Source organism: Parasteatoda tepidariorum, chromosome 3 (assembly GCF_982258835.1).
Source record: "Parasteatoda tepidariorum strain Cologne lab strain chromosome 3, Ptep-v5.0, whole genome shotgun sequence".
In the NCBI taxonomy this organism is placed as follows: domain Eukaryota; kingdom Metazoa; phylum Arthropoda; class Arachnida; order Araneae; family Theridiidae; genus Parasteatoda; species Parasteatoda tepidariorum.
Window position 1 is genome coordinate 85,114,620 of NC_141757.1, and position 16,969 is coordinate 85,131,588.

At 27.9% G+C, this 16,969-nt stretch overlaps 1 protein-coding gene across 1 annotated transcript; it reads left to right on the forward strand.

The window, feature by feature from the left end:
* Window position 1: 1 nt before the first annotated feature.
* On the forward strand, window positions 2–16,667 carry BckdhB (Branched chain keto acid dehydrogenase E1 subunit beta). Its single transcript, XM_016047940.4, has 9 exons — window positions 2–260; window positions 1,974–2,051; window positions 3,909–3,977; window positions 5,809–5,942; window positions 7,160–7,315; window positions 9,730–9,901; window positions 11,157–11,302; window positions 12,412–12,498; window positions 16,376–16,667. Exons 1-9 carry the CDS (start codon window positions 113–115, stop codon window positions 16,514–16,516), a joined length of 1,131 nt encoding a protein of 376 aa, XP_015903426.2. The 5' UTR covers window positions 2–112; the 3' UTR covers window positions 16,517–16,667.
* Window positions 16,668–16,969: the final 302 nt, after the last annotated feature.

Below are 16,969 nucleotides of genomic sequence, written 5' to 3' on the forward strand. Positions count from 1 at the left end.
TCAACTTCTACTTTCAAATTGTAAAATAAAATAATAAATAACAAATCACGCAAAACGTAAATAAACTGGGCATGGATTCGTAAACTTTAATTTGCTGTTTTTCATATCAATCATGGCATTTAATTTCGCTCGTTCTTTAATTTCTAATAAATTCCTTCCTTTAAAATATAGTTTTCCATATAAAAGGTCTTTACCTTGTATTGTATCTACGAGATATTCACATTTTACTTATGTACCCGATACCGTATCAGCATCAGATGGTATTATTTTTATTAGGTTTTAATTATTTACTGATCGTAAAGAGATAATTATTTGTGCTCTTTGTGTGTATTAATTAGCTTTAATTATACTAATACTGAGAATTCGTGGAAAATTCTTTTTCATTTAATTATGAAGGATTAAAAGTTTCAAAGCGAAATAGTGAAAGCATAGTCTATAAAATATTTATTTATTTAAGTAATGCTAATAATTAGAATTAAGAAAATCCCCCTATTACATCTTTATTTATATGATTAATGCTAACAATTAGTAGATAAAGTAAGGAATATTATCTTAGATTTGATTTTGAAAGAATAAGAGAAAGCAAAAGAGTAAATGAATATTCTTTTATATTTCATTTGTAAAAGTAGAAAAATTTGAAAGAGTGTAAACATTTTGAAGAGATATGGTCAAGGAATATTCTTATACATTTTAATTTAATTTTTTAATATTAATAATTTTTAACTTATCTGGAATTAATTGCCAAAATAAATTTAATGTGGAATTAAGAAAGAAATTTTGACAGCTAACCATTGCTCTTATTGGCTCAAAAGTCTCTTTAGTGGATATTTCTATATTATGATCTGACACGTCCATATCAACTGCAATTGTCAAGGTGGCAAATGAATTTTAAACTTGCAATTTTTTTTAAAAAAAACATGTAGAGTTTTAATAAATATGGTTTTCCCTTTTCTGCGTAATAGATATTCCCTTTGAGTTGGTTTCCTATGATGTTCTTTTTAGTTTCTCATCGATGATTTTGCTACTTCAAATCTTCCCCTTTTTAAAATCCAACTTAATCAAAAAAACAAAAACTAAAGCGTTACTTTTTAAAACACTTTTAGAAAATCAATTTTAGCATATCCTTCAGAAACATAAACTCTTATAACAAAAGATTAAAATGCTCTCTCAATATTTGAAAGAGGAATCTTAAGAACTATCTTCTTGGAACTTATGAAAATAGTGTATGGAGAAAAGGTACAACTTTGAGTTATACTTGTATAAAAATGACATCATAAAATCAATCAAACTAAACAGAATGAGAGAGGCAAGCTTACTGCTAAGAATGGACTCACGCAGAACTACCATGAAAGTATTTAATATTACTCTATAATAATAGACCCAAGAGGAAAACAAAAAAATTAAAATGATGCACAGATTATTTAGAATAAGACCTTCCTGTTATTAAAGTAGAGAACTGGAGTGCAGTTGCTTGCAAAAGAGTGGACTAGAAAAATCTTCTAAAAAAGGCAAAGGCCTATTCTGAGCTATTGTGCCAACAATGACGATGAATATATTAATAATTAGTGGAAAGAAGTAAAGGAAGATTCTTTTACATTTAATTTTGAAAGACTAAAAGATTAAGAGAAAGTAAATAAGAATATTCTATGACATTTAAATTTATTTTATTAATATTGATAATTAGTAAAATGAGTTAAAAGTTTATGTTCGTATACAGGTACTTTTCATATTAAATTTGCTTGCAAATAAAATTATTGAATAGTTTTTGGACATAATTTATTTTATTAGAATTGAATAGAAATAAGAAATAATTTGAAAGGAAATATGAGTTTTTAAAATTATTAGTAGAAAATAAAAGTAGGAAATATTTTTTCTTCATATAAATTCTGTTTAAAAAATCTTTATCTTTGAATCTATATGTATTACATAGAATATTTTAATAAAGCTTTCATTAACTTATTATTTTCTTTAAGGAGAAACTGCTCGTATGAACATGTTCCAGGCTATAACAAATGCCCTAGACATAGCACTTGCAGCTGATCCTACTGCAGGTAATTTCACAATAACTTTTTGCACATACTTATTTTATTTATTCTTTACTGATTTAATTTTCAATATAAATTTTTGACATTATTACTGCTATATTTCTTTGACAAATTTTTGTAACCTTGTTCATCCTGCCCTTTCCGCACATGTTACAATCGTTAAGGCACCAAAGGGTTTTTGAATTTACAAAAAATTAAAAAATGATGCTTAATGCTGTGGCATGCCTGGGAGGCATGCTTTAGCATGTTAGAAATTATACTCTTCCAGTTTGAGCTATTTTGTGATTTTTTTTATTATTTTAGTTTCTCTTGTCTATATCCTGGTTGTTGCTAATATTTGGCATTATATTTAGTGCACTTACCAGTATGGAAAACTTTCCATCTTTTATAAATAATGAAAATTTTGGGTTATTGAAATTTAAATTTTTTTCCAGTAAAAGAAAATTGATGTTTAATTTTTTGTAAACTACTCTTTTAAAAAATGTTGGAAACAGGTTTTTTTTATTCATTTATGAGCTGAGTAACTCTTGCTTACCTATCAACCTAATAGATATAGTAATATGTGGGGCAAGAGTGAAAAAAAGACAATAATTAATATAACATATAACAATTTAATGGAAAAAAAAGTAGAATAATTATTGAAACAGAATCAGATGTTGGTCATCAAAAGTATAAACCTGCTTACACACAGCACTGCCAGAGAAATAATGTGTAAAGTTTTTAATCTGTAAAATGTTAATGAAAGTTAAACTATGGGAATTTTCCCTTCATGATTCCCTGGAAGTTGTTGTTTTCTTTAAGGATAATGCTCATTCCTTTTGCAGATACTGAAACAATTAAAAATCCTATAATATCAAAATTTGGTGCAGTTGGAATTGTATGGTATAATTAACTAATTAAAAATTGTGATAAAAACAGGATAAGGAAATTGGCAGTTGATGAAAACTGGATCATAATTATTATAAAACTTTTATTCAGTGTTATTTGTAGAACTCGAGATACAAAATTAAAAGCATATTTTATCCATAAGATTTTCTAAGTGAAATAATAAATTTTGCATAATAATATCAATAAGGACAGGCCATAAGAGATAATTTTCCCATACCCAGCATAATCAAAAGCCAAATTAAATAGTAATTGACTTGATCTTAACAGACAACTAAGAGCATGGGAAGAGATTCATGTTTAGTGATATATTGAAAAATAAAATAACCAAAACCAATCAATTTTAAGTTTGAAAATGATTTGGCTATGGCTAATCGCTAAAAAACTGGGAGAATTAGTATAACAATGTAACCAAAATATTTTTGTGGTCAGAAATAAAGAGTTAAAAATAGATTTTGATGTTCGACTTAGTTGCGGCAGTGAATTAATGAGTTTTACATTTGTATTGTATTAAAAAATTAGCCGTTACATTGATTGTTAAGAAGAAAATGAAATATTTATATTAGTAATAAAAATTAAATAATTGGTTTAATTTAATTAAAATTCAAATAGGAATTATTAAAAAAACTAATTTACGAAATTAAAGGAATTTTAAAAGCTAGGAAATATGTAATGCCTATAATGGCATCACAAATCTACATAAATGTTTATGACTAAAAATTTAAAAAATAGTAGTAAATCTGGATTAAGATCTTTCACATTAAAAATAGTTTGGCTAATACTAACTAGGTTCAAACCATAATTTTTTTATTAAAAATTAGTAAAATTAAAGAAATATTAAAAACCTCAGTAAGTTTAATTCAAAAACTATAAGTAAATTTAAAAGAAAATATGGCTTTGTGTCCTCTACTCGTAATATATATATAGAATTCTGTTAGTAAACTTACCTACTCAATAATTTACCTTTTTCATTTGCAGTTGTGTTTGGTGAAGATGTTGCTTTTGGTGGTGTATTTCGGTGCACAGTGGGTTTACAGGATAAACATGGTAAGAATAGAGTGCATTTTTTTTTTCAATTTGTTTACTTTTAAACTCTTAATTTTGATTTTGTATAGTTTATTTGTAATCAAATAAAAAAATTTCTGTCTACAAAGCAATTTCTAAAAAAATGTATCAAATTCTTATAATACTTGTGAAATTACAGGCTGTAATAAAATGCTGTAAATTAAAATAGGGAGCTATATGCATAACTATTAGCAAAATTAGTTATTTAAATACACTGCTAGTCTCAAATATATAATTCTAAACAATAAAAAATATATACAATGTTAGCTGTGAAAGTAGTTGTAATTTTTTTTCATATAAGCAAGAAAAGTACAGGTTTGACTACCCCATAGTAACTTGTGATCTTTCTCTTTTCTTTCTTCTTTTTTTTGTTTCTTTTTTATTGCCCTTTTATTTTGTGTCACTCTCAGGTGAATATATGTTCAATTAAATTTTCCAACGTTGTATTTTTTCATTTCAGATCTACTCTTAATTTTTAAAGGAATTTTATGAACTTATTGCTAAGGATGTAATTCTTCGAGAACAGTGGCAAACATATTTTTTTGCTGCATAAAAAAAATTAAGAGGCTTTTTTTTAGAATATTCTCCTTAAATCAAAACTATGTTCTCTAAGTTAATCATTTGAACTTTTTAATTTGAGAAGGTGTATGCCTTTGAAGAGAAACATGCTTGTGGGGATATGCTATGTCCTAATGAGGTGAACCAGGATCAAGTACTGGCGGTGGCTGGTTGATACAAATTCTAATTCTGGCTCGTTCTGACCTAAAAATATCCTCAGTGGTATATGGATCATGAGTTGGACTCCTTTTTCCTTCAGGGTAGCTATTGAAGGTTTTCCTCTCCTTGTAATGCAAATATAGGTTAATTCCATCAAGCAATCCTCAATGAAGGTTAGTTGCTCCTAATGCTTGATCTAACAGTTTCCTTTTCTTCTGGGTTGGGTTCAAATTTACATTGAAATTTAATTTACATTTAGCTGAACATTGAAAGACATAAATTCAGAATTAGGTCAGTTGTTCAATGCTGGTTACAAAATAAAATGAAAATATAATTACCTATTCTTGTTCTGGGGCAGATGAATGTGTCAAATAGCAAAATTACCCTTGCATTTATGGCCTCAGTGTTGAGTGAGGCATTTATGGCCTCAATGAATTGAATAAAATATCACCATTGGCCATCTGTATTTACCTGGCGTAGTGAAATAGTTAGGAATAGAGAACGTTGTGTTTTCCAGTTTATTCAAATTCCCCTGTTTATTTGTCAATCATGTACGGGAGAAAGCATAGTGACCTTTTTTTATTGATGCTAACTACAGTTAGTGAACTGTCACAATAAGAAGCATGGAATCTAGCTATACCTCCAAACATGGCAACTTCTTTGTTGTTAAAGAAATAATGACCGTAAGAAATTTTGAACACTTTTTTAGGTGTTGAGAGTTCATAACTTGAATGCAAAAAGAAGCGTATGTCAACATTAGCATGAGAATAATTTCATTTTCAAATTTTATAAGATCTTAACAGATCTTGCACACATTCTTCCAAGTTAACATAAAATAAACTAATTTTCAGAAATTTAATTGCTACATCTAAGTATTTTCTTAAATCAGAGTTTGCAATAAAATGCTTAACTCTTTTATCCATACTATATCTTTTATCAAAACAAATAACAAATGTTTTATCTTATTCATTTTTATCAGATTAAGAAGTTTTTTTACTTATAATAGAAATTTCTTTAAAAGAATGTAAAAATAATGTAACTTTTAAGTTTCTGTTATAATTTTTTATTTAAAGCTAAAATAATATTTTCTTCATAGGTAGAGATAGAGTTTTTAACACTCCACTTTGTGAACAAGGTATTGTAGGATTTGGAATTGGTGTAGCTATTGGAGGAGCAACTGCTATAGCTGAAATTCAGTTTGCTGACTACATATATCCTGCCTTTGATCAGGTAAGTAACTAACTTCTTTTGTGTGTGTGTATATATATATGTCATGGTGTGTAGCTTTTTTTAAAAGTGCTTAAAGGTGCTTATTTTCAATTTTCATTATTTCAAATTTCGTTATTGAACACCCAATGCTTTTTTCATTGGGTGTTCTTAAAAAGTGCTTAATTTTCCCTTTTCAAAAATGAGATGTTTTTTTTTCATTACCATGTCGATTTTTGCCACATATTATGCAAAAGTGTGCTTTTCACATTGTTCTATTCAATGTTTTCGCAATTAATTTCAGTGTACTGTCAGTCCATAGTGTATGAAAGTGTCAGTCATTTTTCATGTTTGATAAAATACTTGCGAGTCAGTATATGCATCTACTGAACTGAGTTCTGTGAGATTCTAGCACTCTCATGTGCAACTCTGCTGCATTTTGCATGATATTCCCAATTTCAGACTTCATTTTCCACCTTTTGATATCGAACTGAAAATCTCTCGATCATTTTATAACTGCTAATATAATCAAGGAGAGAGTTTTTTGTCGGAAACTAGTTATTTTATCATGATCATGTAAAGTCTTTGAAAATTATTTTGCATTTTGTTAATGTATATAGTGCTTAAAAATATTTTTTCAGTGCTTAGAAGGTAGTTAAAATGTGCTTATTTTTTGTTGAAAGATTTGGCTACACACCCTGTATATTATTGATGATTCTTTATTTTCTTTCTCTTTGGGAAAACATATTCCTTTTGTTTGTTTCATTTTAAAAGAAGAAAAATCATTTCCCCCTTTTTTTTTATTTTTAATTCTTTTGTTTTAATGTTTTATGTTTCAAAGGTATTGGGAAAATTTTTTCATAATGTGGAGTTTAAAGGCTATTTTTTTAAAATCTCTTTTGTATTTTAATTGATTCTATTGCAATCTACTTTTATTAATCTCAACTTGAAATTATGAAATTTTTTTTATGTCACATTCCAGTGCATATACTTTGCTGGTAATTGAAAAATTCTGTTGTTTTAGCAGACAGGGTTTATTGTTTATTTAAAACATTTCTCCCAACAGGAACGAAAAGAAATTTATTGTCTGTTAGTTTCTTTTAGTAGCATGAGGACTCTGTCCCACCATTGCAACAAAGAGTGCACAAGTCTTTATACGAAATGTGATTTTTTTTAAATTCTAGTAATAAGATCTTTTTTTCTTTTTGTTCTTGCAAACTAATTTTTTTCTCTGCTTATAGATAGTAAATGAAGCTGCAAAATTAAGATTTCGTTCAGGGAATGACTTTAATTGTGGTGGATTAACTGTGAGAGCACCTTGGGGAGCTGTTGGTCATGGTGCTATGTATCATTCTCAATGCCCTGAATCATTCTTTTCTCATGTTCCTGGTTTAAAAGTAAATATATTTACCTGTGTTTTCTATCAGTCACATAGAAATAAGCTTACTTTGACTTCTATTTTAGTGTTTTTTTCTTCCAAATAATATTAGTGAATGAATTTAATAATTTATTTCAATTGAAAATCTCTTCATTTAATGAAAATCTAATACAATTGTTTGCTTTTATTTTAATTGTTTATGATTAGTATTTAAGTTATTTCGACAAATACTATTTTTAATGTGATTTTTTTTAATGTTAATGAGTATATTGGTTCTACAATGTTATCTATTAAATATTTTAAACTTATTTTATGGCATAGGTGTATTAGTATTAGTGTATAGGTAATTTTTATACATTAACATCCCCAAATTCTCATGCATGTAAAAACTCTTTATTTTCTTCTTGCAAACAGTCCTGCACATAGAAAAACCCTTGGAATTTCTTTTGTTGCACTGATTGCCTATCTCTCTAGAATACTTACTTCGGCTCTTCACACCATTTTGCCTTTAATGCTTCCAACCTATTTCCTCAGGCCCACGGTCCTTGGCTTAGAGTCTGGTTTCCTCTAATCCTCTACATTTCTCTCTCTTGAAGTTTACCCGCATTTGTATCTGCCCAGACATTATTGATCTTATGTTATCAAGAACGCAGGTCAGCTATTTAAATGTACAAAAGCTTGCTTGGTTCACTAATTAAGTTAAGTTAAATATTTTTAAGTATAAAAAAATTAAGTGCTAACTGAGTAAATTCAATAAATATCTAATGATATATTTTACCTAAATCTTACCAAAGTAACTATAGAAAATGTGTGAGTTTTTCTAAAAACATAGTTTATTGGCATTGTTTATTCTCACGGATCTTTTTTATCTCTCTTTGCCTATCATTTTTTTCATACAATAGCATAACTGAAGATCTAATAAGTGGAATTTCAAGATGGCAGTTTCAACTTATATGATAGAATTAATCAGTTTTTCCTATTTAATACAAATTGTACTGCAAGCTGTTTCGATTTTATTTTGTATGGTTTGCCGTGTACTATACATGAGAAAGAGCCGGAGTTTGAAAAATAAGCAAAACTTCGTTATAGGTTCCTCAGCTGCTTACCTTCTACTAAAGGCACATACATGTAGAATGGTTTGTTTTATATAAAACATAGCTATATACCACCTTCTATGAACATGAACAGGCAGATTATTGAAGTAGTTACTATACTATAGGCACATGCAGGAAGAACGGTTTGTTGTAGAAAAAGCACAACTGCTCAGCAACTACCATAGGCATATATGGGAAGTATAGTTTATTGTAAAAGAAGTCTAACTACTCAACTGCTATAGGTTTTTATGAGAAGAACAGTTTGTTGTATATAAAACTCAGATATTCATCAGCTACTATAGGCACCAACACACAGAAGAGGACATTTAGAAGAAGCACAACTGCTTAATAACTAACAGTTCGAAGAAGTTCTATACTTAGAATTTCCACCTACGACTCCATTTACAAGCTCTATTCAGGCCGTGTTACCGGGAAGAAGATTCTAGGCCGATTCTTAGCAACCATCAACTCTGGGATACAAATGCCACTGCTTTAAATCATACAAGCAAGAAGGAAGCATGGCTAATGAAGTTCATGATTCCATCATTTCAGCAGTCCATCTATTAGTAGTGGCCGGTTGATGAGCAAAACACTTCTGCCTATTTCTAGGTGTGGAAGAAAGAGAGGGAGACGAACACCCATCCGTATTTATCTTACTGTCTAATTTACTTAATATTTGTGCTAATAACTTGCTTATGAAATACAATGTGACTGCTCTGTCTCTCTGACGAATCGCATTGCAAATACCCAAAGAGATGTAAGCTAAAGGCTTAGTAAACTGTACCCCCAAATTTTAATTATGATTAAATATATAGAATGATTAAATATATATTATGATTAAATATATAATTGTAATTAAATATATAGAATAGATCTTATGATTAAATATATAGAATGTAGCAAGACACATCAGTCAAATAAGTCAGCACATATTTAATCTTAAATTTTTTTTTTGCATTCTTTTTTTGTTTAAAAATAAATATGACTTGTTCTCGTTTCATTGAAATCCTTAATTTTCCTTTTCAAATTTCGTTTGAAGCTGAACTCTGCTTTTCAGTAAAACAAATGCAAATACCCATACACCTGCTAGATTTTTTTTCACAAATTAGCATGGGTAACTTGGCAGTTAAATTTTTAAACAATGTTTTTCACGTATGGATTGTTTTTTATTAATGTTCCCTTTTTTTTTCTCTTGCTTGCCTTAACAATTTCCTATAACAAGTGTACTATCTTTTCCATTTAGGCCAGTTGAAGGAAAATAACTCGTGTACATATAATTTCTATTATTGCTCTTAAATATTATTTATAAGCCTGTAAATATTGCTCTTTTCTTAAACAGGTAGTGGTACCCAGGGGACCCATTCAAGCAAAAGGACTGTTGTTAAGCTGTATAAGGGATAAAAATCCATGCATTTTCTTTGAACCCAAAATACTTTATAGAATGGCGGTGGAACAAGTTCCTTTGAAAGACTATGAATTGCCATTATCCACAGCTGAAGTGCTTGTTGAAGGTATTTTTATCATTTTTAGTATTTAAAGTGGTGTACATTCATAAAAAATAAATGTGTGAAAGTTTATCCTTTTCTCCAATTCTATTTTTTTTCCCTTAAATTTTTATATACTTGGAATCTAGTGAAACATATTAAGCATATATTTTGCATGTAAAGTAAAGTGTTTTATAAGAAAATTATCTTGTATTGACATTTGACTGAGTAAAATGTAAATGTCCTGTGAATATACAAAACAAGATTCAAGAGTATGAAGGTGATTAATCTGTTCATCTTTATTCATTCAATTTCCCTTGATTATTAAGCCATAAGCCACAACACAGGAGGCTCTAGCTGTTAAAATTTATAAGAAGAGAGCTGGGTTACTAAATTTGATTTATTTTTACGCCTAAACATAAAATATATAACATTCTATATTGTTGTTGTACTAACTTGTAACTAACAATGAGTTTTCAGTTTAGTGAATATTTCTAGATCTTTCTTCAAAAGAGAAGTAATTGAAACTTATATTTTAAAAAGGCATAAATGATTATTTAAGTGAGAAAATCGAAATCTAGTGTGTCAAAAAATTTCAAAATGTAATGTACGCAAATTTTGATGTCATTTTAAAGAATGTAATTTGATGAGGCAAAATACAAAATTTTAATTAAATCCGTCAAGTAGTCCCTGAAAACAATGTTATAAATGTACAACTTCTTTAAAATTCGATTTCTTAGAAGCTATTTGACTGATTTTGTACAAATTTAGTACGAAATTACATTCTTTAAAATTACATGAAAAAATTGTTTACCTTTACATTTTACAATTTTTTCAAACATTATTAAATTAAATTTTAAAAAAATGATTAATAATTATTATAAACTTTTTTTGCATGGAATTAATTATTCTTCAATTCTTTTAAAACGTACACGAGATATGCAGAAATTAAAACTACAATTTCAACCATTCTTTTGACAAAACTATTGGCTCAGTATTTCCCAGATTGCTGCTACCCCTATATTTTGAGGGTCACAGCTTAAAATATTGTCTGCACTGATTACTTACCATGTTTGATGTCACCCCTTCGAACGATTTAGATTGAGTCCTTGTACATGACAATCCAATCATCAATCAGAACTTATTCAGGGTATTTCAATTATTTTTATTTATTTATTTATATTTTTGAACTCTGTCCAAGGCTCTGTAACGTATTTTGTATCTTCATGTTGAATATGTTTTGGTTGTTGTTAATTAGTGTGATTATTAAAAATCTTTTCAGGTGATGATGTTACTGTCATTGGTTGGGGTACACAGGTTCATGTTTTAAGAGAAGTGTGCCAGTTAGCAGAAGATAAATTGAATATTTCCTGTGAATTAATAGATCTGACTACTATAGTTCCTTGGGATAAAAAAACTGTTATCAATGTAAGTTTACGTTAGCAACATTCTTATTTGAAATTGAAATACATGACATTTTATATTAAAAAGTATAAATTGTACTTTCATTTGATTGTTAAAAAATAAGTTAGATATCTTGCTGCCATTTAAAAATATGTATACTTAGACTTTTAAATATACAGTAGGATCGGTATATAATGGAGACTCGTTAAATACAAAAATGCTTGTTAAATCCGGTAGCTTATTAAATCTGAATTCAAGGTTATCTAGCCAATACTTCTTCAACAAATTGCAACTTTAGTTCTTTAACCAACAGAATTTCATGATGAATGGGTGCCTATGTTTTATTTATGTATGAAATATGTTATGCCCATAAATTCTAAAGAGAATGAATACTACTGAAGAGCATCAATATTTTTTATTCTCCTTTGGACTGGAAAGATAAATTCTGTCGGATTGCTGATAGCCATGGAAGAAGTTTGGATTTACAAAATATATTTTATATATTGATTGTATGTTAAGTTAACATATTTTATTCTTTTCATTTTAATTATGCTTCTAACTAAAACATCTTTTAATTTAGTTGTTCTATAAAATTAATTCTTCTATCTTTTTTTTTTTTTTTTTTTACACTTTGTGAGAAATTGGGGTTCTTAAAATGCTTTCAGTTTCAATTTCCTTTTTTTTTTTTCCTACTTCATTTGATTTAAAATGATATAAGTAATGATTCCAAGAAGAGTATTTTTGCATACTATTTTTGAAGTTTCTAATAAATAACTGCAAGATTTATCCAATTTTATGTTGTTTTTTTTTATTTTAATTCTTTATTAATATTAATATTATAGATAATCTTATTCTATCCATCATAGTTATACTTTTTTAATTTGCAAATTAAGAGGAAAAAATCAAACTTAATAAAAAATTTAATATCAAAAACATTAATGATGTGACACTTTGTGTTCGTATAACACTCATAAAACACTTTGTGTTCATAAAAATTAGACTTAAATCATAAATTTTTCATTTTCTGCTGCTGATTTAATTTGTTATTTGTATTTTTTGAAAATTTAAATCCTTAAAAATAATGTATCCTCAAGTTCTTTATTTATGCATTTTTTTAAAAAAATCTTTTACAGTCTGTAAATAAAACTGGACGTGTACTCATTTCTCATGAAGCTCCTCTTACTGGAGGATTTGGTGCCGAAATCGCTGCAACAATACAGGTAAGCAAAGTTATTTTAGTGCTAAGTTGAAAACATGTTAAGTGATATTTTGAAAATACTCATATTTTTTTAGTTTACTTACATATTATTAAGCGAGCTGTAAGCATATAACATTATTTTAACATGGATAATTTTTTCATCATCATGCAATACACTTTCTGAGAAAAATGTTTTATAAACAATCTTTTTCAAACTATATTATATGTATATATATACCAAAATATATTATATAAATATATATATATATCTATCTATATATATATATATATATATATATATAATTGTGTAATTATAAAATTATATATATACTTATATAGTATTTTTTACGGGAGACTTATTTTATAACTTAATTAATTAAAGGGTGGCCATTCATTTGCATAACATGCATTAATTTTTTGATGGAAAAGGTACTCCATACAAGTTAAGATCTTCTGGATGTAGAAAAGAAAAACACTATCAAAACCTTATGGAAATCAAAACGTATCAAAGATAATCGTTTTCTATAGTATTGAAACTAACTGAAACATGTTTTGCGTGTCTCACCTAATTGATAACACTGGGGAACGAATTTTTTTGTTTTCACTTGCCTGAAATTTTTTCTAACAGTTCTCAGATTCTTTCATTTCGCTGATTTCAAACTGCAATATGTTTCTCTCTCTGAGCTACATTTTGATTTTTAATTAACATTTTTTATTGAAATGTACAAGTTTAAAAATGTTATATATATAACAGGGGATCACGTAAATGTTGCTACAAATTTCTCTGCGAGTTCTGGCACATTGTCAGAATTAAAATTGCATCACAGCCTATTCTCAGAAATGTCGTCATAAGCCACCAGGGGCACTTTCCCTATTATGAACCGTATTTTTGTGTGCTTTGGAACAGGTCATAATAGGGAAGTGCTCCTGATCATGTAAGACTACATTTCTAGACATGGATTCCAAAGAATTTTAATCTTGACAGGGTGCCCACGGGTCAGAATAAACAGGGAATAGTCAGGGAAAGATGCAATTTTTTTACAAAGACCTGGAATATTCCTCTATCATACCTGGAAAACAACCAGTCTTAAAATTGTCAGTAATAGTAATCAGTTAGTATGATTCGAGTTAAATAATTCTAATATCTATTACAATTATTTGTTGTTAGAGGTTCTCATTTTAGTCAAACAGAAATGTTCCTTTCCTCATTTAAAGTTATTTTACACAGAAAATCTAATATTTCTCTTTACAAATAAAAGAATCAAAGTTTCCTGATGAAAATATGGTCTCAATTTTTATTGAAATTTACCGGATATACCTTGAAAAGTCAGGGAATTTTTTTTTCTTCTGAAATTGAGTGGGAACCCTGCTTGATGATGTGCCTTAACTCCTGAAGAAGTGCATCACAACACGTAATCCCCTTTACATAATCCCCTCTTATGTATATTGTGTTTAAATTGTACATTTCGACAAAAAATAAACTGAAAATGTCGTTTAAAAAATCTATTTCTTTAGAAGCGAAACTATTTTCAGATTTGAAATCCCCACTTGAGTCAACCAAGGTCGGGTATTTGTATAAGTTCAAAAAGTTGTTTGTTATTGAGTGATATTAAATACAAAATACTGTTAAATGACAGCTTAGTACAATCTTAATTTCCATGCTTCTTGAGCAAATTAGTTGGCAAGTTTTCCTTTGCAGCAGAGTTTTCACGTTAAACCAGGAAAGCAATCATATTTAACTGAGTTTTGATGCAGCAGTTAAAGAGTTAATGTACATTATAAATTTTTAACAATGGCATAAGTAATAACATAATTTAAAATCATGAAGTAGAAGCCAAGTGTTCTTAAAATAACTGATCATTTAAAAAACCAATTTAAGAAAAATTAATTAAGATAAAAGCATCAGATTAACTGTGTTCTATTTAAGAAAATAAGTGAGTTATTCTTACCAAATTCCAAAATTTGCATCATCAGATGGCAGTGCAAACTGGAAAACTTTAAAAAAAAACAATGTTTTCTGTACCACATCTTTGATGTAAATAATAGTTGTGAAAACATTGTTTAATAGTGTCTCTAGTCCAGTGCACAAACTTTGTCACTATTTTTAATATCTATTGAGACCAAGTTCTTCCTACACAGAGCACAGCAAACTCTGTGATTATTTTTCCTTCTGTTTTTCTTTATTTCATTGTTCATATTTCCAGCTATTTTTTCTGATACCTGGTATGAGAGAACCAAACTGATATATGCTTTTATATTTTTAACTAAAAAATATGCCATTTTAATAATATGCATTATAATATATCAATTTCAAATAAATAAAAAAGTTATTAATAAAAAAATGCTTGGATAAAACTGAAGCTTAAAGGTTTAAAAAATATAATTAAATAATTTAATTTTTTCTTTCTTTTTTATCTAATTTAAAATTTGAAGTAGTATAGAAAAAGAAAGTTCAAGCAAATCCAGAGTAAGTCATGAAATGTCAATTGCTGAAAAAGAAATTTCAAAGCACAAACAAATTATTGAGAGAGAATTTCCATATTGTATAATACAGAGTTATCCTCTTATAAATTTGTTTGTATATTTCAATATTTTGAAAATGTCTATTCAGTGTTTGAAACTTTATGGTTTACACTAGGTTTGCGGGAAATCACTTTTTCTTTACTTTAAATTTTGAATTACTTAAGAAGGTGAACAAGAATTTATGATGGAAAGTTTTTCCCGTGGTTCGCATTTTCTTAACTTGAAATGTAGTGTTTCTTTCTGCAGCTTTTTGGGTTGTTCAACATCTAATTAAATCAAAGTTTTTCCAGTTATTTGCGCTCTGAAATAGAATTATTAAGTTTAGTATTAATATGAACCAAGTAATAGTTTATTTAATTATGCATTTGCTTAATAAATTAAATTGATTCAAACTTGATTTAGTTTTTATAATCTATAATAAAGACCAGTTATATTTGATAATAGAAAAACTTCATTAGCTTCAAATATTATAAAGATGGAAAATTCTGAGATGCTTCAAGCACTCAAAAAAAAAAAGCTCAAAACTCAGCAGACATAAATGTGGAAATAAATGTACATGGATTTAAAAAAAAAAAAAAAAAAAACACACGAAATTGATTTAGAAAAAATTGAAAATAAATAACGGTGATAAAAACTAGTTGTAATAGAAGGAAAACGACCTCGTCTAAAGAAGGCAAATCAGAACAAAATTCATTTCCAAGCAGTATGGAGGGTTAGAATAACTCATATCGTTTACTTGGGAATCAGCATTCATATGGACTAATTTTGTTGACAGACTAGAAAATGACTTCAAAAGCAAAATTAGACGCAATGCAATGATGTTAAAAGTGAAGGAGAAAAAATGGTAGAGTAACAATTTAACTGTTAGAGTTACAGTAAACAGAGAGGTTTTGAGTTCCATTAAGTTTGACAAGAAAAGAATCAACAATAGACTGGTTAAATCCATGGTTAACTGAAAATTGAAAGATTAAGATGGTTAACTGCCAGAGAGTTAAACTAAAGAGGTAGAATCAGAGCGGACATTAAGTGCACAAAAGTATGAAATGTAAAAATTTTTGACAATTATTGGGATTTGAATAAACAATGCGAGGCAAAAACTGCATAGTAATTGCAGTAATCGAAAATGGGAAAATTGTCACAGTTTGTTGTTACTAAAACATCTGAAAAAGGTGAGCTAAAATTAATTTCTGCATCTATAGTAAGTCAAATGCTTTGGCCAGCCAAGTTAACAATAAAAGCAATTAAATGAACTAAGCATGATTCAAGAGTATTCCATTAAGATTTAGTTATTGATTTAAATACTTTCGTCTACTATTTCTATAATGTTTTTAAAATTATGCAAAGTGGTTTAAATCTATTCATTATTCATTTTCTAGAATGAATGTTTTCTGACTTTAGAAGCTCCAATCCAAAGAGTAACTGGCTTAGATGCACCGTTTACACACGTCTTTGAACCCTTCTATATGCCTACCAAGTGGAGATGTTTTGATGCTATAAAGAATCTTATCAACTTCTAGTTTTGTTTTGTTTTTATTTCAGCATTTATTTATCATTGTTACAAATTTCTACCTAATTTACTAAAATAGGTAACTATTTATATTGACGCCATATATTTTTGATAAATCTCTTATACGTTTTTGTTAATAAAAAGTCATATTTTTCTCATGATTTCTTTCTGGCTAAATGTTTTTTTAAAAATTTTAGTATTTTTCTCTGTATGCAAAATACATACCACCATACAATTGAAAAGGGTAGATTTTAAGAAAAGTGGCTTGAAAATTTTTTTTTCTATTGCTAATGCTATAAGCACAATCGAATTTCAAAACACTGATAAACAATAAAATTTTGAAAAAAACATTTGCAATAAATAGCTTATCATATAAAAATGCTGAATATATAAAAATGACAATTTATGAATTTTTTTGTCACCTGTTTTGATTTTTCCATTGCATCAACAGTTTCCATTACAT

Bases quoted from the DNA above. Each gene is read 5' to 3' on its own strand.
- BckdhB (XM_016047940.4), top strand. From the start codon at position 113: ATGGCATTTAATTTCGCTCGTTCTTTAATTTCTAATAAATTCCTTCCT. The intron at 3,978-5,808 runs GTAAGAATAGAG...TTTTCTTCATAG, and splicing joins GGGTTTACAGGATAAACATG to GTAGAGATAGAGTTTTTAAC. The intron at 9,902-11,156 runs GTATTTTTATCA...AAATCTTTTCAG, and splicing joins AGCTGAAGTGCTTGTTGAAG to GTGATGATGTTACTGTCATT.